Source organism: Jaculus jaculus, chromosome 12, assembly GCF_020740685.1.
Source record: "Jaculus jaculus isolate mJacJac1 chromosome 12, mJacJac1.mat.Y.cur, whole genome shotgun sequence".
In the NCBI taxonomy this organism is placed as follows: Eukaryota; Metazoa; Chordata; class Mammalia; order Rodentia; family Dipodidae; genus Jaculus; species Jaculus jaculus.
In genome coordinates, this window is record NC_059113.1 from 18,403,290 (window position 1) to 18,430,213 (window position 26,924).

The 26,924-nt window shown below is 45.8% G+C and overlaps 1 protein-coding gene across 1 annotated transcript in view; it reads right to left on the reverse strand.

Moving 5' to 3' along the window:
* Positions 1–26,924, reverse strand: part of Nuggc (nuclear GTPase, germinal center associated) — a 54,575-nt gene that overhangs the window by 19,557 nt on the left and 8,094 nt on the right. The window contains exons 5-12 of the mRNA XM_045130544.1: positions 26,347–26,569; positions 25,753–25,983; positions 21,146–21,355; positions 12,504–12,679; positions 11,041–11,059; positions 10,402–10,491; positions 4,658–4,763; positions 2,515–2,648 (exon numbers count right to left, since the gene is read on the reverse strand). Of these exons, the coding sequence (XP_044986479.1) occupies positions 2,515–2,648; positions 4,658–4,763; positions 10,402–10,491; positions 11,041–11,059; positions 12,504–12,679; positions 21,146–21,355; positions 25,753–25,983; positions 26,347–26,569 (1,189 nt within the window). The remainder of the gene's footprint in view (positions 1–2,514; positions 2,649–4,657; positions 4,764–10,401; positions 10,492–11,040; positions 11,060–12,503; positions 12,680–21,145; positions 21,356–25,752; positions 25,984–26,346; positions 26,570–26,924) is intronic.

Here is a 26,924-nt window from a genome sequence, read left to right on the forward strand (position 1 = left end):
GCAGTGTGATTGATTAGGGATGCCTATGTGGCTTCCTCTGGCTGATTGCCAAAGGCAGACGAAGGTCAGGGAAGCTATTAGCCGAGTCTTAGCCATTTGAGGCTGATGATTCCAGAAGTTATTGTCTGACTTCCTAGACTGTTATTGGACATGACAGTCTGATCTCCTAGAAGTTGTAAGACTGGCTTTCTGAACTGGGTCGAGGTCTGACTGCTGGACAGCTTAGAGTAGGTTATATGACTGCGTTCTGTTATATATAAGTATATAGCCTGGCTGTTGTTTGGATACTCAATCTAAGAAGCAAAGCAGTTGGTAGTTGAACAAAAGAACCGATTTTTCTTTCCCCCGCTGCTAACTTAGCAGCTTATTCTTTTTCTATTAGCGTAGGGGAAAGCGCCATCTATCAAAGAGAGAAGTTTGTCCATGTCTATGAGGAAACATAATTTTATGAGTCTGAGTCTCATGTAGTCCAGGCTAACTTCAAACTTGCCATGTAGCTGTGGATGACCTTGAACTTGTGATTTTCCTGCCCCTACCTCCCAAATCACGGGATTACAAACATGAGCCACCCCGCCTTGGTGCTGGGGACTCAATCTAGGACTTCATGAATGCTAGGTGCCAGGTAAACACTCTACCAACTAAACTACATCCCTGTGTAAGAAGAGAGACTGTCTTTTCTGTAAAAGGGTTAAGAAGATGGAGACACTCCATTCTGGATGGACGTCATTCTGTGGGAAGCCCTCCTTCCTGAGACCAGAAGAGTTAATCTTTGAAACCACAGCTTGTATTTACCTTTGACAAAAGGTCCCTAGATCTTCCATTTATTTAGATCTCCCCTAAAACTGTGCCTTTTTTTTTTTAAAGCATCAGAGATGAATGAATGCTTTCTGATTGCTCATCAGTGTCAAGGCTGCTGAACCACATTATCATCATTGTGGAAACTGTGCCATTTTTATATTTTAGCCAATCACATGAGATTGTGAGGCCAAACTCTGATGCAGAGTAAGGCCCAGGACCCCACATGCATGAAGGACTAAAAAGCTCACAGACTTCACGATGAGCTTTGCCTGCCTGGACTTCCTCCTGGCCAGGCACCCTTCTGTGGAAATAAGCACTGCCTTGCCAATCTGCTTTGGATTGTGTGGTCACCCTCAGACCACAGACTTATGTCTAACATGTAGCCCCAGTGAAATACAATTAAAAGGCTTGCATTAGAAGATTAAATATTTACAGGGCTGGAGAGATGGCGTAGTGGTTAAAGCGCATGTCTGTGGCCTAAGGACCCAGGTTTGATTGTCCAGGTCCCACATAAGCCAGATGCTCATAGTAGCGCATGCATCTGGAGTTCATTTGCAGTGGCTAGAAGACCTGGCATGCCCATTCTCTCTCTAACAAATAAATAAATAAATCAAAAGGAGGATTAAATATTTAAAAATTGGGCTGGAATTGCTTCCCTCCAGTTTTCTTCCTCTCTCGCTGCTTTTTTCTACCATGTCTGTGGCGTGAAGGTGAAATACCCTCATAGACGCAGGTGTTTGAATGGCTGGTCCCCAGCTAGTAACGCTGTTTGGGGAGGCTTGGACCTAGGGCCGTAGAGGAAAGCCTTGGGAGTTAAAAGCCTGCCTCAACTCCTCCCAGGGCTCAGCCAAATTCAGCAAGCTCAGCTGCAGGCTCCCGCCACCACAGTCGCAAGCCCTCCGCACCACGATGGGCCACATCTCCTGAACTGCTCGCCAGAGTCGGCCTTTCCTCCCTTCCTTCGTTTCTGTCGGGTACCTTTCACATGACAAGTAACTGACACACTGCTCCTCTGACTGCGAGGTTCTGAGATAACCAAGAAACCCATGAACTGGTGTGGCTTTTTTTTTTTTTTTTTTTTTTGATTTCGGGCAAAAACCCCTGTTTTTCAAGATGCCAAGGACTGTCCACTAGAAGTAAATCAAGCCATCATGTTTAAACACATTCCATCTTCCTCAAGTCTCAGGAGAAATACAAAATATTCGTTGAATATTTTTATGTTTTCCTCTAGGCCCATCTGTCCAAGTAAAGTCACATTCCTTCCCCTTTCACTCGGATGTTATGATTTGACATTTTTTATTATCTTTTTTTTTTTTTTTTTGAGGTAGAGTCTCACTCTAGCCCAGGCTGGTCTGGAACTCACTCTATAGTCTCAGGCTGGCCTCAAACTCACAGATCCAACCACCTCTGCCTCCCAAGTGCTGGGATGAAAGGCATGTGCCACCACACCTGGCTCGTTTTTTGTTTGTTTTTAAAATTTTGAATTTTTGTTTTGTTTTTAGTATTGGAGCCAGACTCACATGTAGCCCAAGCTGGCCCTGAGCTCCTGATCTTCCCACCTCACCCTCCCGAGAGCTAGGATAATAGGCGTGAGCCATCATGCCCAGCTTCCTTAGCTGTTTACCTCTTAGAATCTCTGGGCTTTGTATCTTGCTTTGAGGGGAAGAGGGAAAATACTAACTATTGATTTTTCTGACATGCTAAAGGGAAGCTTACCGACAGGCTCTCTGCCAAGTTGAAACTGTCTGTGAGAAGCAACAGGCCGAAGGCTTCAATGACATATTTGGTCACTGCCCTTCTCTTCTTATCCAGCAGCCTTTTCCTGATATATTCTCTTAACTTCGGTATTTCTGGAATTCACAGGCAGCGCAAACAATGTTAAAAGACTCGATGTTGATAGCAGTAGAATCATAAACTTACAACAATCGGGATGATGGTGTAAAGGAACCCCATGTGGGCTGGCTGCCCACTACACCAGCTTTCTGAAAGACATTTATCTCGCGTCTAGAATTAACAACAATGAACACTAGATCCTCAATGTTGAATGTTACTATTTTTATTTAGCTGTGCAAAAGACAATATACGGAAGAGTAGAGGTTGGGTTTAAAAGAACAGTTTCCTTTTGGGTTGTCCTTATTACAAAATAAATGGGCAAAGAGGTTCATTTTACTGTCCTGGGTGTTTGGTCCCCTTTGTTAAGTGACCCTTATAGGATAGCTCATGCTTGCTGTGGCGAAAACAAGAGCCTCTGGTGTGAGATTCTATATCAAAGCTGCCTTCACCCTTGCCCTTTGTTAGTGAGATGATACACATCACCCTAGTTTTACTCATTATTCCTTCTTGTGGGAATTATTCCTCACATACCCCATATACCCTGTCCAAGTAGATGCCCTGATTCTGGGAGCATGGCATGAGTCTGCTCCTTAACCTCCTTCACATCTACTCATGTCTGCTAAAAGACATACATGATGTAAGCTCTGTTAGGCTCAGGTTAAGATCCAGCTTGGTGGTGCTGAGTTGAAAAACCTCCTCCCCGTAGCCCAGCCAACTGAAAGCTGGGAAAAGCTACACTGTATGCAGCCCTATGGGAGACAGAAGTCATCAGCGGTGAAAACAGTGGACACTGCAAGCCTCAAGTTTGGCCAGACAGGCCAAATGACTGAACAGGTGCAATAGTGGTATGTCTGTTCTGGGGAAACCAACTGCTCTCTAATTGGGCTGGAGGCCCGCCCTATGGGAGGGAATACATGCCTGGTACTGAAAACCTAATCAAAAGCCTATGGCAAGGGAGGTCATGAGCCTTAGGGGCATACAGCCTGCTCTTATCTGCATAAGTGCATATATTACTCTTACCAAATTGCCCTGAAAGCACTACACTTAATGTTCATATTCATATATGAATGCTACTCTCACTTTTAGTTATAGAAGCTTCTCTTTTCAGATGGTTATGACCACTGGGATGACCCAAAGAGCAACATAGTGCTCAGAAGAAGTGACAGAGGAGTGTCCAGCACTGAAATATCTCTATCACACCTTCCAAGGTTCAGGGTCCATTGCGGAAGAGGTGGCGGAAAGAATATAAGAGCCAAAGGAAGGGTACCCCTCCTTACATGCAACTGTCCAGACAGAAATTGACCTCAATATCCATGACCTCACAATGCCTAGCAATACAAGACCCTCATGATAGGAGGAAAAGATGATGACATCAAAATAAAAGAGAGAATAATAGAGAGAGGGAGGGGACATGATGGAGAGCTGAGTTGTGAAGGGGAAAGTGGGGGAGAGGAGGGAAATATCATGGTTTATTGTCTGCAAGTATAGAAGTTGTCAATAATTTTTTTTAAAAAAAAAGATACAGCTTGGATCTTTACTGTTATGCCAGGGCCTTCAAGTGCTCCTGGGCTTCAGGATTCTCTGTCTTCCTACCACACTCATAGTACCCGCTAAGCCTGACTTTTCTTTCATATTTGCACAAGACTTAGTACTGGCTCCTCATCCAGATGTCAAGTTCTGTATGGAAGGGGCCACACATCTATCTATTCTGTCTCACATGCCAAGCATGCAATGCACACCCAGAAACTGGGCCTGGTGCAGTTGGGTATGTGAGAAATCACAAGCCAAACTCTAAGGAAATGACAGCCCAATGCTGTGACCTTTTCCAATTCCTGGTGAGATTTGAAGGACAGGGCATTCTGGTCTCAGGCACCATAATAATGTAGAAAAAAAAACATTAAAATAAAATAAACTGTGACAAGCTGGAAGACAACTTTCCCGTAGCACAGAAAGTTCTAGAACAGGATACTTGAGAGTCAAACTTAGTGTTGAGAATGTGAGAGAATGAAGAAAGACACAGAATTACCAGTTTCCTCCTCAGTGAGGAGAGTCTGCTGCCAGTACTCCTGGGCGCTGACTGTGTACACTAGATCCGAAGCTTCCAGAACCTTGGAGTCAGCTGACAGTTTTCTCTGAAATAAGAGAGGCACACAGTCATTCTTTGTTTTGTTGAGACAGGCTCTCTTACCGGACCTGGAGCTCGCCAAATTTGGCCAGAGCATCTAGTCTGTGGACCCTAGGGGTCCTCCTGTCTCTGCTTCCTGAATGTCCAAGTGTGTGCCACGCCTGGCCCTTACATGGGTGCTGGTGATCCAAACTCAGGTCTTTGTTTGTGTAGCAAGCACTTGACTGGCCCTCTTGTAGCCTTTTTGAATGTGATTTTTACAATTTCATGTTTAAGACATTTAACACTACTCAGATAATAATATAAGATTAAGATTAAAACTCCGATTAGAAAGCACATATCCTAGCTTAATTGGAAGCACTATTTTTCCTTTTTAAGTTTTATTTATTTATTTGCAAGAAGAGGAAGATAGAGAGAAGAGAGACAGACAGAGAGAATGGGCACACCAGGGCCTCCAGCTGCTGCAAACGAACTCCAAACACATGTGCCACTTTGTGCATCTGGCCTTATGTGGGTCCTGGGGGATCAAACCTGGGTTGAGGCTTTGCAGGCAAATGCCTTAAACGTTGAGCCATCTCTCCAGCCCCCATTTTTCTTTTCTTGGGAGATATAAAATGGGGGTACGCCTTGAAATTGACGGCGCATTAGACTCTTTGAAGGATGAAGCATTTGTTTCTCGCCTCGGCAGCCACAGGAGGCGTCAACAGTACTAAAAGCACTAGGAAGAGCTGGGAGGATGATGCAGCCGCTAAATGTGTTTCCTGCACATGCATGAGGGCCAGAGGGTGCCTAAGACTACCCAGGTTCAAAGCTAGGTCCCATATAAAGCAGCTGGGTATGTCTATGCATGCCTATCACCCCAGTCCCACAGTGAGGAGCAGATACCCAAGCAGCGCCGCAGGTTCTGGAATTAGTAAAAGGAGACTCCAGGTCAAAACGAGACTGGGCAAAGGAGTAATGGAGCTGGACACCCAGCCTTCCTCTGCAGGTGAGCACACGGGTGCCTCAAGGACACACATACATGCACACGACACACACTCTTCTCTCTCTCTTTCTCTCTCTCTCTCTTTCACACACACACACACACATTTAAACAGGGGAGGCTCATGAAAAATTTTTAACTTTTTTTAATTTTAAAATTGAACTAAATAAAGCAATAATGAAATGAATGCAGCCTACTGCATTTACTATCTTTTTAAAAATTTTTTATTTATTTATTTGAGAGCGACAGACACAGAGAGAAAGACAGATAGAGGGAGAGAGAGAGAGAATGGGCGCGCCAGGGCTTCCAGCCTCTGCAAACGAACTCCAGACGCGTGCGCCCCCTTGTGCATCTGGCTAACATGGGACCTGGGGAACCGAGCCTCGAACCGGGGTCCTTAGGCTTCACAGGCAAGCGCTTAACCGCTAAGCCATCTCTCCAGCCCCTGCATATACTATCTTATGCCATGTTAGAAACTCTTTCCTGCCCGGCACTTCTAGTTTCATGGGTATTTGAAGTACGAAGGTTCATGGCTGCAGTTTTAAGGGCTCACAGAAACAGAGTGGGATGTGGCTTGGTAATATCATGCCATGAAGCAATCGAGTCTGGCAACTCCATATCCTAACAAAGCATTAATCAAAATGAAAGAGTTTTAGCACAAAACTGCTGTGTTGTAAGCAAATAAGGTTTATAAACTGAGCTCAAAAGCTACTAATATTTTTACAGTTTAAATAAAAATGACTTCAGTCAGGCAATGCCTCACTTCTGCACAGTCCCCAGTTCTTTTCACGACAACATGGGCTGTTCTGGGTGTGACCAAAAGCCAGCTGTGTGCACGGAAGCCTCAGAAACTGCCGTGGGCCAGCAAGCACCAGAGCATATGCATGCTTTGAGTTTCTCCACTGTCTCATAACACATTAGAGAATGCTGTCTTCGGGCTGGAGAAATGACTTAGCATTTAAGGAGTTTGCCTGTGAAGCCAAAGGACCCATGTTCAATTCCCCAGGACCCATGTAAGCCAGATGCACAAGGGGCACATGTGTCTGGAGTTCGTTTTCAATCGCTAAAGGCCTGGCATCCCATTTCCTCTCTGTCTGTCTCTCTTCTTTCTATCTCTAGCTCTCTCTCTCTCACTCTCGCTCTCACTCGCACTTTCTCTCTCACTCTCTCTCCTTCCAAATAAATAAATATTTTTTTTTAAAAAAAGAAAATGGAGCCGGGCATGGTGGCGCATGCCTTTAATCCCAGCACTCCGGAGGCAGAGGTAGGAGGATCGCCGAGAGTTCGAGACCACCCTGAGATTACATAGTAAATTCCAGGTCAGCCTGAGCCAGAGTGAGACCCTACCTCAAAAAACCAAAAAAATAAAAAAATTTAAAAAAATTAATAAAAAGAAAAAAAGAAAATGCTGTCTTCATTTCTCAGTTATCTCTTAAATGCACTAGCAAGGCTAATAATGGACATTATATTTTACAAACTAGGAAAAATTCAGAGGCCTATTTTCTTAGAGTTGGGAAAGGTGTCTTTATCTGACAAATGATAATGTTAAACCCTACCATTGTGGGTTTTTATTTAAACATTTTATTGACAGCTTCCATAAATATGGACAGTATACCACAATCACCATCATTTTCCTTTTTTAAAAACTATTATTTTTCCTTACTAACGTAACTTCTCAATCAAATTGTTATCAGGAAAACAAGTTTTCTTGATAAAATTAAACATCATTTAAGATGTTGTGGACTGAAGCTGTGTCCTTCTAAAACCCACATGTTGAAATCCTGTCCCCAGAGTGATAGTTTTAAGACATAGGACAACTTTCAGGTGGAACCATTATGGATGGAGTTAGAACCCTGCTTAGAAAGCTTCAGAGCCCACAGCCTTTCCACCACGTGAGGACATGACCAGACGATGCTCATCCCTCTGTGAACCACGAAGTGAGCAATCCCCAGACACCAAATGCGCCAGCCCCTTGATTTCAGATTCTGCTGTTCATGTCACCTGCTCCATGGTGGTTTTGTCATCATAGCCCAGTTGGACAAAGACAGGAGGTGAGTTTCACAAGGTTTGGAGAGAGGATGAGAAGATGCAAACACTTTAATCAAGCGCCCTTTCTCAACTCTTTCTACTCAGTACTCGTGATAAGTGCTTCTTGAACAGCGGGAGGGAAAGGAACAGAATAAGGCGAGCGTCCCAGCTTCTCGAGCAGAGCTGGTATGATGCTCGCTCAGCAATGCAGATTCCCGTAGCTCCTTATGCTGAAGACCGTTCAGGAAAGACTGCCTAACTTGCTCCTGAGCACCCATTAGCCCTTCTTATCAAACTCTGCAGCTTTGAGACTACTGTGCGCACCCCCTTCCTAACTCTCTTCTCCTCAATTTTCTCTGACCTCGTTCTTCCTCTTATGACACCTTCCTAGTCCTGGTTCCATTTCTCTAGATTCTTTCTCCTTACTTTTCCTAATTTTTATCTTTACTTAGTTTTTTTTTTTTTCCAAACACCACTGACCCATAGCTCTATGAATAAATACCTTGTAGTTAATTTTTTTTAAATATTTTTTGTTTATTTTTTATTTATTTATTTGAGAGCCACAGACACAGGGAGAAAGACAGATAGAGGGAGAGAGAGAGAATGGGCGTGCCAGGGCTTCCAGCCTCTGCAAACGAATTCCAGACGCATGCGCCCCCTTGTGCATCTGGCTAACGTGGGACATGGGGAACCGAGCCTCAAACTGGGGTCCTTAGGCTCTACAGGCAAGTGTTTAACCGCTAAGCCATCTCTCCAGCCCGCTTGTAGTTAATTTTAACTTCATGTTTTCTGTGACTAAAATTCAATGTGTCAGGGGCTGAGAAGATGGGCTCAACTGTTACAGGTGCTCATTTGCCAAGAGTGCCAGCTCGGGTTCAATTCCACAGCCACCCATGTAGTGTCGGATGGTCATTTATTTTCAGTGGCAAGAGACCCGGGCGCGCACACACACATAAATAAATAAATAAATAATTTTGAACGAAGGCTGTCATACAAGTGAAGATTTCGTGATCATTCAAACAAACACAGTGACTGGGTATGGTGGCGCACACCTTTAATCTCAGCATTTCGGGAGGCAGAGGTAGGAGGATAACTGAGTTCGAGGCCACCCTGAGACTCCATAGTGAATTTCAGGTCAGCCTTGGCTAGAGCAAGACCCTGCTTCGCCATGCAAAAAGTTGGAGAATTTCTGCATAACTTTTCTCCGTCAGAGGTATGAGATGCAAACTGAAAAGAACTGGACCCCCCACCCGTAAGAAGTATAGCACCCCTGCAAGCCGGCATGCTGCTGCCCAGACCCCCAACTCATGCAAACCAATTTGCCACGTTTATTAGCGAGAAACGTGGATGTGAATTGTGTACTGAAGTTGTACGTGTTTCCAGTTCCCGAAATAATATGATTAGGACCTCGTTAAACACATCTTTCTTGGATGGCAACAAGAGCAATTCAAGAGATTAAGACCAGCTTTACTGAGTTATCGCCTCGTGAAAGCCGGCGTTGGGCCGCGTGGTGGATGGCTTGGCAGAAGCACCGGGCCTGATCATCCCGAACTAGCAATGAAAGCTTTGACATTCTCAATCCCACAGACTACAACATTTTCCGCTCCCGATTATAGAAGTCAAAACTATAAAAAGCTAGTGGATGCACTGGACCTGGGCCAGATATTGTTCCCACTGAAGCCAGCGTGGAAGATTTAAGTTTTGGCAAAAAAAAAACCTCGCTATCCATCACAGCTTACTTATTTTGACACGTCACTTAGGTCATTTTGTTTCTATTTCACCTTAAAAGTGGTTTCTGTTTTATAGTCACACGAAACTACTAGAGTAAGTTTATGCTTGTGCTATTTTGTTGACAAAATGGTGAAAATAACTGAAGAAAACCCTGATTCCCACAGGGTGGCTGGGGAGGCTCAGGCCAGATTGTGTCGAGTCTGCCAAAATGCTCTTGCCCCACGGCCTCCTGCTTCGTTGTATTTTTGCCTCTGCCCTGACTACCTCTTCCCCTACTTCTGCTCACTAAAGACTCTTTAACAATCTTCCCAAGAAGTGGGGGTTTTCCCTGAACCTCTCAGGTCTGCCTCTCACTGCTGTGGGCAGGACTGGTTCCCACCGCTCACTGTGATTTAGCACCATCATGCTGCGCAGTCAGTCTGGCTTACCTGGGAATCTTTCTCAGCAGTCCACACCCTCATTCAACCCTTCCCACAATCAGGAGGCAGCTATCACTAGCTCCCCACTTTCAAAAGGATTTCTATTTCTTTATTTTTCAGAGAGAAAGTATGAGCATGGCTGGAGCTTCTTGCTGCTGTGAGCAGACTCCAGACACACGTGCCACTTTGTGCACCTGGCTTTACGTGGGTACTGGGGAACTGAATCCACCATCAGGTTTTCCAAGCAAGTGCCTTGGAACCACTAAGTCCCCACTGGCTCCCCATGTAACAGATGAGAAAATCGAGGCCTAAATAGGGACGGTAACCTGCCTAAGGTCGCCGAGGTATTAAACAGCAGGACTGAGTTAAGTCTATGCTGTCCATTCCCAAGGTTTTGTCCTTGCTACCACAAAAGACGGAACATGACCCCGATTCTTAATACCTGGAGGCTGAGTAGAAAGTCACAGGAAAACTGACAGGCTCACCTTCAGCTTCTCTTGAAGAATTCTCCTCCTTTGGAGTTTCACCATTTCATTTCTTTGAAAAACAGCCTCGTGCTGACTTCGTACATCTTGCTAGACAGGAAAGAAAAAAGCGTACAAGACGGTCTGGGTTACCAGTAGCGTAAGCGACGGCGACGCATCATTTCACCCATCTGCATTTGGTCCAGGAAGCCAAGTTTACGTACATTAGCAATATGTAGTAGCAATCATAAAAAGCGTAGCTTTGAAATAACTAGCCCAGGGCTAGGGAGATGGCTGACGGGTTAAGTGAGCTTCCTGCACTGCCGTGGGGGCCTGAAGGGGCCTTGGGACTGCTGGAGTCCTAATCTTCAGATCCCAGTATGCAGCTGGGCATGGCCAAAACCTGTAACCCCAGCCCCGCAGGGAAGCTGAGACCCAAGAATCAACAGAGCCCCGAAAACCCTGGAGTCAGTAAGGAGACTCCAGCTCCAAGCAGGACCAGGCAGGAGAGCAATGGAGCGGGATCCCCACTGTTTGGCTCTGAACACCAGAGGCAAGTGTGGGGCGCTGCAAAGACACACACACGCATACACCGTACCCCACCACACCAAGCACTTGGACGCACCCAAGCAGAGATAATAATAACTGATCCATACTTACATTCCCCATCTTTCTTTCCCTGAAATAAAATTTGAAGAAAAAAAATAAGTCACAAATACTGACTTTCATTTTGTGTCTTGGCAATTTTCCAGCTTTGCCTAAAAGCGGCATAGAATGCCATGTCCCTGGCCTTTGCATAAGACCTTCTTTAATGAGTCGTTCTCTTTTGATCCACTTCTGGCATCCATTTGAAAAACAAGGGTCTCTATTTGTCAATAGTGAGCCATTCCTGTGACCTCACTCCATGTCCCAGTCAGAAGGCCACCCTCTTGGCCTAGGTACCCGTAGCTCTTTGCTGTCCATCTCATACAAACTTAACCTTCTTGCAGCTATGGACTCAGATGCTAGGCATTCCTCAGCCCCTGGAAGAGTTCATGTTTGGCTCAGCATGGGCATTGGATATGGTGAGCTTGAGATTCAATTCTGTGGTAGGGAGTAGGGCCAGAAGAAACTGGAGGGTGAGGAGATGAAGCTGAAATTCTGACCCAGACTATGAGCATAAATGACTTCCTGGAGACCACAGTCAGACCTGAGCTTTTGTCATCCCGAGGGGACAAGGTGGGGAAGTTCTTGTTGAGAGCAGAGACGCGTCGGTGGCATCCCCACTGCCTCCTGTGACCGTTCAGTGTGTGCCCAACCCCAACGGACCCCTTCTACTCTCAAAGGTAGATATATGCAAGATAAGTTCTATTTCTTCCTAGTTGTTGGGGGAACTGCATGGAAACCAGTATTAACAAAAGTCCACCAAGCTCTCCAATGCACACCTTTTATTCTTAGTCATTAGATGGTGACTCTAAAAATTTTGACTTTTACTTTGGGCCCAAATCCTAAATCTTTAGGAGCTTTCCTAATAGGTTGAAAAACAAATCTCAGGACTGGGCTTAGTGGTTCAGGTGCTTGCCTGCGAAGCCTAAGGACTCATGTTTGATTCTCCAGGTCCCATGTAAGTCACATGCACAGTGACACAAGGTCACACATGTGCACAAGGGGGCACACACATCTGGAGTTGGATTGCAGCGGCTTGAGGCCCTGGCATACCAATGCATTCTCTCTGTCTTTCCCTCTTGCTCTCTCACCAAAAGAAGAGGCCAGTCTGTTAGGCTTGTCTCAAAAAAAACCCAAAACCTCAGGACTAAATAATTCTGAAACAAAACCAGACACTTGGAAGCTGCATTAACAACACAGTTGTGTAGCATGTTCCTCCGAGTCACGGGACACTTCCATATCTGTGGGGACAGGAGGCACTATTTGTATTCTGTGAACATCCAAAAGGGGTGTCAGACTCCCAAGACAACTCACCCAGGCATCCTAACATCCCAGGAAGTCACCCAGAATTCTCTTTCATCCCCAGAAGTCATTTCCAGAAGCCTGAGGTGAAGTCACATTGTCGTTGTCATAGACAGGACCCCAAGGAAAGAAAGTCCCCAACGGGGACCCACATCCTAGAAAACTTAGCACAATACCTCAGATATTCCGTCAGGTGCAGTTTGTCCGTCTTAGTGACCACCAGGGCGATGTCCCTGCAGAAGCCACGCTGGCAGGCTCTGAGGCTCTCGTTCAGAAGGTCTTCATGGGCTCGTCCCCCGGCGGCGCTCTCTATGTCGCTGACCACCCAGATCACAGAGCACTTGTCAATGGTCTACGGAACATGCCCACAGCGGAGCTGAGTTCTGGAGGATGTGATTCAGTGAAGGCTCACTTTCACCCCACTCCCCATTCTGCTCTCCGCACCAGCCAGACTACGTGACTTGCAGGCTCTCACGTGCCTGTGCTTTTAAGTCCCAGAGCCGCTGCACGTGTCCCACACTCTGCTTAGCTGCCATTTGTCCTTCAAGATTGTGCACAGAGCACTGTAGATGGGCAAGCTGCCTCTCCTGAGTATCCTGTACACCCCAACTTCCTACTATAGAACCTCTTAGACCATGCAAGCAGCCTTGTCTCCTCTAAAGGGGAGAGGCTATTTTTTGCCTTGCATCTTGGAGTTTACACCACCACAAGGGCTTGGCTCACCAAAGCTTCCTAGCTGCCTGTCATATGATTGTAAGAGAGTTCTAGAAATCAGTCTTCCAGCCACAGATCCATTAGTCACTTGAATCACTCATTTATCCTCTAGAGGAGATAACTGTTTTTTGTTTTTTTTTTCCAGAACTGCCTTTGGGCACACTTAAGGCCATCACTCATGGCATCATCTTGATGTTTGACTATCCCTGTATATTTAGAACAACTGCATTGCCAGCAGGGAGCCAGACACCATATAATTCAAATTACAAAGGCCAGTGGCCATGACATGCTTAATAGCATCAACTTGCTTCATTAAATATGCAACTTCTGTGTGACAATCATGTCTGGCCCTGTGATATCTCTCTTACGGTGTTGTTGGCTTGACTCATCTCTTTGAAATCTTGGCCCAGCTTAGGGATCAAGTCTATTTGTAGGTCCTCATGACAGTACTTTGCACATAAAAATAGGACAGGTTTGCACTGGAGAGATGGATGGCTTAGTGGTTAAGGCCCTTGCCTGCAAAGCCAAAGGACCCAGTTTTGATTCTTCAGGACCCACGTAAGCCAGATGCACAAGGTGGTGCATGCATCTCGAGTTTATTTGCAATGGCTAGAAACCCTGGTGCACCCATTCTCTCTCTCTCTCTCTCAAATAAATAACTAAAAATAAAATAATAAAAAATAGGACAAGGGCTGGAGGGATGGCTTAGCAGTTAAGGCGTTTGCCTGTAAAGCCAAAGAATCCCAGTTCGATTCCCCAGGACCCACGTAAGCCAGATGCACAAGGGGGCACATGCCAAGTTCCTTCGTGGTGGCTGGAGGCCCTAATGTGCCCATTGCCTCCATCTCTCTCTTTCTCTCAATTCCTCTTTCTCTGTCTAATAAACAAATAAAATTAAAAATTAAAAAGTAGGACAAGTTTATTGCTTGGTAATTAAATCATTATTTTGCTTCACACCAATTATTTTAAAGACTAGAGAATTTGTTCCCCCAGAGGATATCTGGCAATATCTAGAGACATTTCTAATTGGTACAACTTGGGGTACTGGTGGATAAGGATAAGCTAAATGCTCTATAATGCTAAAGACAGCCCTCAAAATAAAGAATTATCTAGTCCCAAATGCCATAGGATTGAGAGACCATGGTCTACAACAATAAGTTTCAAACTTGTTTTGCCCAAGACAACACATAGCTGGTGAGTAGAAGAATTTTCACTAGTAGTTTTGCCCACTGGGGTGGGGGTATCTATCTACCAATCCCTCACCCCTCCAGACGGTCCCTTTTATCTGCCTCTTTTCTTTAAATGAAATTTAACATTTTTTATTTTAATTATTTATTTGAGAGAGAGAGAGAAAAAAAAATGGGTGCACCAGCGCCTCCAGCTACTGCAAACAAAATCCAGACACATGTGCCACCTTATGCATCTGGTTTGTGGGTCCGGGGGCACCAAACCTGGGTCCTTAGGCTTCGCAGGTAAGTGCCTTATTGGCTAAGCCATCTCCCCAGTCCTCTGCCTCCTTTATAACAAGGCAGCCCTAGCATCCTTCCCTCAATCAGTCTCTAGTTCATAGAAATGCTTTTTGAACACTGTGATGGTTAAATTCTGTAAGGTAGAAATCCAGTAGCAGCCATGCCTCTCGGGCAGGTCTTTCGGAGCATTTTCAGGAAGCGCTGATGGAGGGAGGAAGACCTTCCTCCAGAGCGGGCGCTGCTTCCAGTGGGGGACTATGTACAAAGTAGCTTCAGGAGAGCACAGGGCCTTGTGTCCATTGTCCTTGCTACTGGCCAGTGCACACATCGACTTACTCTGCGGCTGCCATCCTTCATGAACATGAAAACCCATTTTCTTTCTTTAAAATATTTTATTTTTATTTACTTATTTATTTATTTGAGAGAGAGAAGGAGAAAGAGAGAAAGAGAGAAAGAAAAAAGGAAGGAAGGAAGGAAGGGAGGAAGGGAAGGAGGGAGGGAGGGAGGAAGGGAGGGAGGGCACACCAGGGCTTCCAGCCACTGCAAATGAACCCCAGATGCATGCGCCACCTTGTGCATCTGGCCCATGTGAGTCTTGGGGAATTGAACCTGGGTCCTTTAGGCTTTGCAGGCAAGAGCCTTAACTACTAAGCCATCTCTCCGGCCCCACAATCCATGTTCACTGGCCTTCCAACATGAGCTGAAGAGCAGCATCTCTTCAGGAATCTTCAAGGCTTCAGTGTCAGACTGGGACTGCTGAGACATCCAGTCTCGTGGACTGAGCAGGTACCGGGTTCTCTGCCTCTCCAGCCTGTAGACAGCCAGAGTTGGACTTCCTGGCCTGTATTCTGTCAGCTAATCTAATTAATCCCCTTTATAACACATACTCTATCAGTTCTATCAGTTCCATTCCTCTAGAGAATCATGCCCGACGCAGACACGGGGCTGCTCCGGGTGAGTGGGAGCAGCAGATCTGGCACCGTCTACTCAATGGCCCCCTTCGTCTCTCTGTCCTCTTGCCTTTTGGCTCCATAGATCACAGTTTTAAACGCATTCAGCTGGGCATGGTGATGCACGCCTTTAATCCCAGCACTCAGGAAGCAGAGGTAGGAGGATTGCAGTGAGTTTAAGACCACCTTGAGACTACATAGTAAATTCCAAGTCAGCCTGGGCTAGAATGAGACCCGACCTTGAAACACCAAAAAATAAAATAAAATAAAATAAAATAAAATAAAATAAAATAAAATAAAATAAAATAAAATAAGCAAAGGCATTCATTCCATGAGTCAGACAAAGGTCTTGGGGGATTATGGCAAAGCAAAACAGGCACATAGGTAAAGTGGTCACTCAGAGCCACATAGCTTTGGGTCCTGCTCCCCATCTCTTCGGAGTAGACATACATTTAAACAAGAAAATAAGAATAATCACTCTCCAAGTTCCCGAATTATAACCAACTTAGAGACAGTTTGCGGTCTTTGGTGTCTGTGATGGATAATCATCATTCACTTGGGTATGGAATATTGAAAGACAGTAGGCTATGAACCCCTCCAGGTGGGGTCTTGTCTTCCCCATGGTTTGGTAAGCAGCGGGGAGAATGACGTCAGTCATAAAGGTGGCAGTGCTTAAATACCAGGCCCTACACAAAGCTCCTGGCTGGCAGGATTTTGACAGTTCAAGTTGGGGAAGATTCGACAACGACAAAAGCAAGTCCATAAGACAAGACCAACTTGACCTCCATGTGGGGATGGAGGTCTGCCATCCCTGCCTCCATTCCTCCCCAGGGTGAAAATGGGCCTCAGAGGATCAGGTGACAATGTCCAAAGTCCCAAGATCATGTCTAAATGCCCAAACACTGACTTTGTTACCGTTTATAGGAAAGGCAAAGCTGCCAGCCGGAGAGCCCTGTTGTCCCTGGGAAGAAGGCAGGTTTTAGTAACTGCCTGTGAGAGACTGTCTAGAAACCACAGGAATGTGGGGGAGCGAGGCCAAGCAGAGCACACTGGGAACAGTCCCCTTGCTCCAGCCAACATCCTCGGAGCGAGCCAAGCCAGATCTGCTGGCTTTGATAAGCTTCCCAGCAGATCTGAAATGAACTACAACCTTGCTCCATGTGGGGAAGGAGCTGGCCCCTCGCCAGCTGTCACTCCCTCCGACTGGCCTGGAGCCAAGTGAGGTCAGTGATTTACTGCTAGAGCTGAGACCTCGTGGAAACTGAGGCTCACCTGGCTCGTCCTGAGCTGGGCTGAAGAAAGCAAAGGACACCGGGCATGCCTTCAAGGAAAAAGGCTGCGTGGAGTGAGGGGTGGCAGAGAGGGTCCCAGCGGTATGGTTCAGAAGTCTGCCAGCTTTTCATAACGCCTGTCACTCATCGGCTGTGTGGTCTCGGGCGATTGCTTGCTTTCTCTAAGCTTGTATTGCTTCATCCGTGAAGTCGCGGTGCAGCCTGGGCTCATGATGTCATAAAGGGGACATCCATCGACAGACTCAAAAGAACCCACTTCCTGGGCTGGAGAGATGGCTTAACAGTTAAGGGGCTTGCCTGCGAAGCAGCCTTAAGGACCCATGTTTGACTCCCCAGATCCTATGTAAGCCAGACTCACAAGGTGAAGCATACGTAAGGTCACGTATGCGCCTTGTGCACATGTATCTGGGGTTCAAATGCAGTGGCTAGAGGCTCCGGCACACCAATTCTCTCTCTCTCTCTCTCATTAAAAAAAAGAGCTGGGCACGGTGGTGCATGCCTTTAATACCAACACTCAGGAGGCAGAGGTAGGAGGATTGCCATGGGTTCAAAGCCACCCTGAGACTCCATAGTGAATTCCAGGTCAGCCTGGGCTAGAGTGAGACCCTACCTCCAAAACTAAAAAAAAAAAAAAAAAAAAAAAAAAAAAAAAAAAAATCTTGCAATAGTAGTTGTGCTATTTAACAGCTCATGACACTGGCTGTCCCTCCATGTCCCCATCCAGCTTAGAGTGGGGGGTGTTATACTTCTGGGTTTCCACTTGTGTCTGTCCCGGAGCTCCTTCAGCCCCATGCCTTTGTGTTCTTGATTAATGCCCCACACTCTCTATGCTTCTGGGTTCCCAGCGAAAGCAAACTCAAGCATCCAAGCTCAACCTTTCCAGGCTTATCTTCTGCCTGTGCACAACTTCTAACCCTTCCCTTCAGCCACTGGGAAGAGCAGCACACACACACACACACACACACACACACACCAGCTCCCTCAGCCCTCTGGACCTAGGCTCACGCTACAGTGTGAGACGTGGGTGGTGCTCAGAGGCTCCACGTTCAATGCTCTTCCCAGTCCTCTTGGAAGCCCCGTTCGCCACCAAACAGAAATTAACCTCTCTGTGTCCTCCTATGGCAAGATATGGCTCTTAAGTAGTATGTACCAAGAAACCCCAGGGGTAGGGGCCTCATCCAGCCAGAACGTACTACAACTGAGCAAATGTTCAAAAGGTATTAGATCATGGGAAATAATAAAAATAAAAATTAATAAAAGTTAATAAAAATTGTGAAAAGATAAAAAATTGAATTTTAAAAAAAGGTATTAGAGGCAAGAGATGAGTCATTGGAGCTCATTTATCCTTCGGGGTGTTCCTAGTCCCTTGCACTTCTCATACCTGTCATTAACTCCGTCTGTATATGTTCTCTTTCCTTTGTGACTCTAAGGCCCATGTGAGAAGACCATGCTTCTTTTTTGGCCTTGTTTCTATTTGCTTTCAACGTTTTTCTTGTACAAGCGTAAGAGGTTCATGCAAAATATACAAGCACAGCAGAAGTGTAAGGAGTGAGCAGAGAGGAGAGTGAATAGAGAGAATGCTCTTAGCAGTTGGGTGTTTCCTCCCAGAAGGCCAAGTCTTCCTTCTGCTGTGCACTTACAGGCATTACATACACACACACACACACACACACACACACACACACATGCACACACACATACACATGTATACACACATACCAGCAGCCCTCCATACCTGTGGGTTCTGTACCCACTGATTCAATCAACCATGAATGGAGAATATTTTTAAAAATTGCTTATGTGGGCTGGAAATATGGCTTAGCAGTTAAGGCAACTTGCCTGTTAAGCCTGAGGACCCAGGTTCGATCCCCCAGTACCCACCTAAGCCAGATACACAAGGTGGTGCATGCGTCTGGAGTTCATTTGCAATGGCTAGAGACCCTGGTACACCCATTTTCTGTCTCTCTCTCTCTCTCTCTTTCTCTCTCACTTAAAAAATAAATAAATAAAATGCAGCCAGGCATGGTGGTGCACACCTTTAATCCCAGCACTTGGGAGGTAGAGGTAGGAGGATTGCTGTGAGTTCAAGGCCACCCTGAGACTACATAGTGAATTCCAGGTCAGCCTCAGCTAGAGTGAGACCCTACCTTGAAAATCCAAATAAATAAATAAAATATTAAGAAAAGAAGTGAATCAAAACAGATGTTAATAAAAAATTATTTTGTACTAAGTATGTACTTTTCTTGGTATTTAATCCCCTAATAATAAAATATGATAGTTATTTACACTGTACTAGGCACAAGTCATCAAGAGGTGATCTGAAGTATTTGATACCTATGGAAGGGCAGGTTATACGCAAATATTCTAAGGGACTTGAGCATCTAAGGATTTGGGCATTCACAGGGGGCCCTGGCCCAGCTCTTTGTGGATACCAAAGGTTGGCTCTGTGGGACGCTCGGCTCTGCATGTTCCCATCTACTTTTCATTGAGTTTTGCTTTTATCATGAGGGATATAGCAGGAGTTAATGAAGAGAAGCGATGCTCCCAAGGCATCTTGCCAGGGATGAAATCTTAGTTTTATAAAGTGCAAGTATCTTCACTTCAAACAGCTGCTGACAGAGTGAAGGCAATGAGCGTGCCTCCCTGTCATCTGTGCATCCTCGGTACTCAGGACCTCACGTGGGCTTCATAAATGGACAAAAAGAGACACCGCAACCGCCAGTCCCCAGACGCAGACCCGACTCCCCTCCCGCTCAGCTCTGGCGGCTCGCAGGGCTGGAGGCCGCCGGTTCCGCTCACCCCTGGGAAGTGCCCGATCTTCCGTTACTGCAAGCTCAACTCCCGCTCGAGCTCGTCTTGGCTGTGGGGACAGACCCTCCACGCAGCCCCTCCACCGCCACTGGAGCTAGATGGATACCTGATCCGGAGGGAATGAACTCCGCTAGCTGGAGCCGTCTACCAGGTTTTCCTCCTGGGAATTTGAGCTAAAAGTTACAAAGACTGTAAGAGATAGGGTTAGGTCCAGGAACCCCAAAGTCCCTCGGTTACAGGGCTAAAGTGGCAGCGTGTGGATCGTAATGGCTGAGAAAGCTATGAGCAAGGCAGAGCTTCATGGAGAGACGTGCCAAGGCAAGCAGGAGCTCAAGGGATCGAGGCGGGAGGGGGTGGGAAGAGCTGATGCAATCCTGGGAAGCGGCCCTGAGACTCATTGCTACCTGTCACTGCTAGGTAATGCCTGACTGTGTGTGAGAGTTAATTTCGATATTGAATTGACTGGGTTAAAAAAAAAATGCCTAGATTTAAAAAAAAAAAGCACACTTCTGGGGTGTTTGTGATGGTGTTTCCAGAGATTACATTATGAGCCCTCTAACATAATGAATGGATTAACCCCTTAATTGATTCAGAATAGGATAGCATTATTGGGAGGGGGTGAAAGGTAGAAGGTGAGACTTAGCTGGAGGAAGTAGGTCACTGGGGGCATGTCTATCTTGCCCTGGCTCCTTCATATATTCCCTTTACTTTCTTTTTTTTTTTTTTTTCCAGGTAGAGTTTCACTCTAGCCCAGGCTGACCTGGAATTCACTATGTCATCTCAGGGTGGCCTCGAACTCACGGAGATCCTCCTACCTCTGCCTCCCAAGTGCTGGGATTAAAGGTGTGCTCCACCACACCTGGCCCTACAGTCCCTTTTTTCTGCTTCCTGGCCACATGAGATGGGCTGCTCTGCTCTGCCAGGCCCCTCACACCACGATGAATTGAACCTTCTGAAACTATGAGCCAACATAATCCTTCTCCTTCTAAGCTGTTTTTGTCACGTTTTGGTTACAGAAATGCAGAAGTAATTCTGTGGGCTTCTCTTACAACAAACACAGACACAGTCTTTGCATTCTTTGTGAATGACTACTGTGCGTTGTATCTTAGCATCCTTGGCTCTCCCAGCCTTCCCAAACCACTCTCCCCTGGTATACTCCACTTCCCTCCAGGCATCTCTACTGCTGCCCCTTCTTGTAGGTCACACACTCTAGTTCTAGCTGTCATTTCCTCTCTCCTCCAATTTCTGTGACCACCCATATGTGCCCTGTTCAATGCCAGAGCATAGAAAGAGAAATAACTTAACTTTAGTGAGCTCATAAAATCCCTTGATTTGAGAGAACATTCCTTGTGCCTTGAAAAGGTGGAAGCATTGAGTGAAGAAGAAATGAAAGCCGGATGTGGTGGCGCACACCTTTAATCCCAGAACTCGGGAGGCAGAGGTAGGAGGATCACCGTGAGTTTGAGGCCACCCTGAGACTCCATAGTGAATTCCAGGTCAGCCTGGGCTAGAGTGAGACCCTATCTTGATAAAAAACAACAACAAAAAAAGAAGAAGAAGAAGTCCTGTAAAACAGGATCACCTTTTTCCACACTTCGTCCCGCTTGCTGTTGAAGTCCCCTGTGCCCGGAATGTCCACCAGTACAACCCCTTCTGGAATCAGTGCCGATTTGGGAAGAGTCACTTCCACATGTTTGATCAAGGGCCAGATTCGTGTCTCAGCTGATTCTCCACCCTGCTCTCTGCTTGGGGTCCGGATGTAAGGGTCCAGCTTGACAGACAGCTCTTCTGCCTGAGGAAGGAGGACAAAGTCACATGTGCCAGCTATCTTCACAGCTGCTAACCCTGGGTTCGCTGTGATGCAGACTCATCAAAGGCATGCTGAGGGATGGTGAAAGTGCCTGGACATGCCGGGCATGGTGGCGCACGCCTTTAATCCCAGCGATAGGGAGGCAGAGGTAGGAGGATCACCGTGAATTTGAGGCCACCCTGAGACTACAGAGTGAATTCCAGGTCAGCCTGGACTAGAGTGAGACCCTACCCCGAAAAAAAAAAAAGTGCCTTGACAATGTGTCAGGGTAGTCTTTGCAAGGACCAAGACCTTGAGAGCCAAGAGGACCTAGAATCTCAGCAAGTCCAAACTCCTTAACTTAGTGGGGGCCAGAGGAGTAGCTCAGTTGGCAGAGTGCTTGCTTAGCGCTCACTAAGGCCTGGGTTTGGTCCCCTGCACCACATAAACTAGGAGGTAGGGGTACATGCCTGTGACTCCAGCACTTAGGAGTACACACAGAAGGAACAGGAGTTCAAGGACATCCTCAGCTACATAACAAGCACAGCCTGGGTGGGCTACCCGAGACCCTTTCAAAAGGGTCTTCCTGGGCTGGAGAGATGGCTTGGCAGTTAAGGCATTTGCCTGCAAAGCCAAAGGACCCAGGTTTGATTCCCCAGGACCCATGTAAGCCATATGCACAAGGGGCACATGCATCTGGAGTTCATTTGCAGTGGCTAGAGGCCCTGACATGCCCATTCTCTCTCTCTGTCTATCTTTCTTCTATCTCTTTCTCTCTCTCTCTCTACTTGCAAATAAATAAAATTAATAAATAAATAAATATATATATATATATAAAGAAAAGCTTCCTTAACTTGCACATGAAGAAGCCCAACTTGGCTGGAAGGGGACCGTAGCTCACTTATAGCATCACTGAGTACTAAATTTATCTCCCAAATTCCAGTCGATTCTAAAATTAACACAACTTGCTAAATTTTGCTTATAGCAAATGCTTCCCACATGGAAAATGTGAATATTTCAATCAACTAGAAAGCTGGCAAATGATTATAGGAAACCAATCATAGTATGGTGACCATATTTTCCAAACTGAAAATTGACTTAAAAAATTATTTTTTAAAAAAGGGGTTTTAAGGGATGAAGAGATGGCTTCAAGCAGTTAAGGCAGTTGCCTGCAAAGCCAAAGGACCCTGGTTCAATTCCCCAGGATCCACATAATCCAGATGCACAAGGAGGCACATGTGTCTGGAGTTCGTTTGCAGTGGCTAGAGGCTCTGGTGTGACCCTTCTCTTTTTCTGTATCTGGCTCTTTCTTTTTCTCGTTCTCTCTCAAATAAATAAATAGATAAATAAGCAAATAAATAAAACTGTTTTTTAAAAGGGTTTTAAAATGTATGAAACAAGTGTAAAAAGTACCTTTAGATGTAAGCTTTTCCAAGACATTTCAACAATAGTGAGTGGGAAAGCTTCCAGTCTCCTGCTTCTGCTTAGACACATCTGAGGACAATGACATGTTTGTGCCTGCAGCTACGGCAGGGAATCTCTGGGCACTTCAGCCCACAGAAGGGTTTGGATAGGTGGTAGCCATTGCTAATATATATCTATGGAATGATCCCAAGAGAAAGGAATGAATGTAATTATTTTTTTTCAGGCAGGGTCACATTTAGCCCCAGGATGGCCTCACTGTGTCTCTGAGAAGGACTTTAGATCTATGATCCTCCTGTCCTGAGTGCTGTGATTACAAGTGAGTGTCACAACAGCCAGCTTTTATACAGCGGTAAGGACTGAATGCAGGGCCTTGGGCGTGTCAGGCAGATGTTCTACCAACTGAGTTACACCCGCAATCCCAGGAGTTCTTAGGTGAGTTTAAGCTAAATCGGTGGGATTTGTGACAGCCTGGGTGTAGAATGGCAAATTTCATCAGCTCCAATGAACCAGACAAATAGTGGAAGTGGAGATAGTACAAAGCTCCTTAAGAGACACAGAGTAGGAAGAGCCAAGGGCTTGGCAAGCCTTTGTCTACACTGGAGCTCTGGGAAAACCGCTGTGGAAGGTGAGCATTCATTCCCTCGGCTCAGTGCAATTCCCCAGTGGAACCTGTTTACTCTCACTCACAGACGCGGTGCCTCTTCCTCTCCTGTTTCTATGGATAAAGATCTGCATACCGACTTGGTGAATGGTGAATGCTGTCTTGAGACCTTTGTGTAAATTGTGTGTATTTACGTAATATAACCAGTTTATAACTGTCATCATTGTGTGTCTCTGAATAATGTTCAGTCTGATTTTAAAACCCCAAAATATAATCATTTTAATAGTAATATCCTTTACATATTAGAACTGGCTACTATAAGGCTGAAGAGACAGCTTGGCAGCTAAGGTGCTTGCCTGCAAAGGTAAAGGACCCTGGTTTGATTCCCCAGGACCCATGTAAGCCAGATACGCAAGGTGGTGCATACGTCTGGAGCTCGTTTGCAGCAGCTGAAGGCCCTGGAGTGCCATTCTCTCACTCTCTTTATTTGCCTCTTTCTCTCTCGAATAAATAAAATAAATAAATGAAAGAAATGGCTACTATATTTGTTTGATTTTATACAAATATTAAAGGGAATGGAAAGGGTTCATTCACTGGGTGTCTAAGTGCTCCCATCAAGTATTGACTTTTTCCCCCTTTATTATTATTATTCTTATTATTTTATCAGAGAAAGAGCAAGGAGGTGGAGATAACTGGCATGTCAGGGCCTCCAGCCACTGCAATCGAACTCTAGCCATCTTGTGTGCATGGGCGACCTGGCACACTTGCGTCACATTGTGAGCCTGGCTTACGTGGGACCTGGAGAGTCAAACATGAGTCCTTAGGTTTTGCAAACAAGCGCTTTAACCACCAAGCCATCTCTTAAGCCCAAGAATTTGACTTTCCAAGAGACTGTATCTCTGCAGCCCAAGAATTTGACTTTTTAAGAGACAGGATCTCTGTAGCCCAAATTGATCTCCAACTTGTGATCCTCCTTTCTCAGCCTCCTAACTGTTGGCACTGCAGGTGTGCAGAACCATGCCTGCCTCGGGGTGTGAAACATGTTGAGAGAAACAAACATACTCAACTTTATAACATGAAGAAGTCCAAGGACATTGAATTACATGAGTAACACTGAACATTTAAGAAGGATTTGCTTTGTTGATCAGGGGTAACGGTATTACCATCCTGGAGAAGTGTAATCAACTGATCTTAATTTGTGCAAAACCTGTCAAACTTATAAATAAAAGAACAGCATTTTAAAAATTAACTCCAAGAAGCAAGGGAAACTGCTTTTAATGTGCAAATTTCATAAACAGAATGTTGGTTCCACAAACATTTTGTCTTAATAAATTTCAACTTAATCACATGAATGCTGATCTGAAAACAGGCAGAGTCTTGCCCTACGAGCTGCCAATCAGCGTCCGTCCAGACCCAGACTAGCGAAATCCTTTCTGATCCTCGTTTGGGAGGCACTGGGAGCAAGGCTGAGCCTGTCTAACCAGGTCTGCTTGCTACCTTCTCTGGGAACGACCACACTGCCCAGTCCTGTGCAATGAAATCCATGCGCAAATTTAGCAAGGCTGTTTGCTGGGGAAGTTTTTACTTACAAAAAAGGATGGGTGTGATTGGTGCCAACATGTATGCACTTCTTTCCACGAGGTTAGATGCAAAGTCGAAGATTCAGCAGCAATGGCAGCTCTGTCACTAGGAGGTGACAAGTGTGACGGAGTTGCCAAGGGGGCTGGGGAGACGGTGGTCTCGACATGGTTGAGCCACTAAATCAACTTAAGACCCTACTGCTTCCAAATGTCTTATACGAGAACATGAACGAACTTCTGTTTACTTAGGCCTCCACATGCTGTTATTTCTTTTATCATTTGAAGCCAAACCTCCCAAATGAATCCTCAACTAACTAGTCTTTCTTAGTCTTTCTGTGTATAAAAGCTGTACTTAAGCACTAAAATGTCCTATTTGACAGCCATAAATAAAAAGTAACTTGGGGGCAGGAGAGATGGCTTAGCGGTTAAGCGCTTGCCTGTGAAGCCTAAGGACCCTGGTTCAAGGCTCGACTCCCCAGGACCACATTAGCCAGATGCACAAGGGGGCGCATGCATCTGGAGTTCGTTTGCGGTGGCTGGAAGCCTTGGCGTGCCCATTCTCTCTCTCTCTCTCTCTCCCTGCCCCCCTTTCTCTGTCTGTTGCTCTCAAATAAATAAATAAAAATAAACAAAAAAAAATTTTTAAGTAACTTGGGTCACAGGGAATCTTGGTCTGGATACCAACTTATTTCTAATAAAAACACTGCACGTTGGGTGATTCCCATGAAAATACGTTCAACTTAGTGAAATCATAAATATGCATAACAAAATAAAGAGAACAATCTTGCTGTCACCTCTTCTGCCTTGAGAGTGATGACTCTCGAGGTGGGAATCTTCCCTTTGGGCTTCGTCCTTAGTAAGTCCTCATAGCGCCTCCTCTCCGCCCCCGGTCCATAGACCATCTGTAGTCTCCAGGTGGCTTCTTCCACTGCGTCATCGCTGTCCCCGTCACCCGCCTCTTCCCCGCGGAGCTCCTGGGTCCTGTGCAGGAGCATGGTCAGGTTCCGCAGTTCCTCCTTCCATTCCTGCCAAGGCAGAGCAGAGCCATGTCCCAGGACACAGAAGGTGGGAACGATAGCAAAAGGGGGTGCAGAGAGCACCTACAGTCTGCTACTTCGCCCTCCTTGTTTTGTAAAAGAGGAAACAGGGGCTCAAAGGAGGAAGCGGCTGGCCCAGAGCCCCGGGACAGAACCGAGGCTAACACCCTCCATCCTATTCTCCTGTGTTCTGCAATTTTGAAGTGTTTTCTTTTCCTTCAACAAAGGCACACGCTCTGTTTATAAGGAATGTAATATTATCTCTGAGAGTGAGAAGAGACATGAGTCAGGAAACAACAGGAGAAAAGGAAGGAAACATGAGAAGGAGGGGGGTATGAGGTTCCTGTTTACCTGGTCAGAGAGCAGGTGGATTTTGGCCTCAAAGCACTCACAACAGCCAGAGCTCACTTGCACGATGCACGAAGTACAGGTGTTTTCTCCAGACACTGGTAGGAACATGGCTTGCTGGATAATGGCATTGATTAAGGAGCTCTTCCCAGCTCCAGTGCTTCCCAATAATCCAATGTAGATGGGGTCCAGTGATGGCTTTTCAATCAAGGCAAGAAGCCTGTTTCTACATTAATTTTAAAATATGCAGTAAGTAGAGAAGGAAGACTATTAGAACAGACTGCAAAGAAACTGAACTTTGTTTTTTTGAGGTAGAGTCTCACTGTAGCTCAGGCTGACCTAGAACTCACTTTGTAGTCTCAGGGTGGCCTTGAACCTTCAGTAATTCTCCTATCTTTGCCTCCCAGGTGCTGGGATTGAAGGCATGCATCGCCATGCCCAGTTAAGAAACTGAGTTTTGATCCTGACATGTCTCTACATCCTTCCAACTCTGTACTCTCTCCTTGATCAAAGAGGTTTCTTATTCCATTTGCTATACAGAGTTGGGCTAGGAAGCAAATGGGACTATGCAAAAATACTTG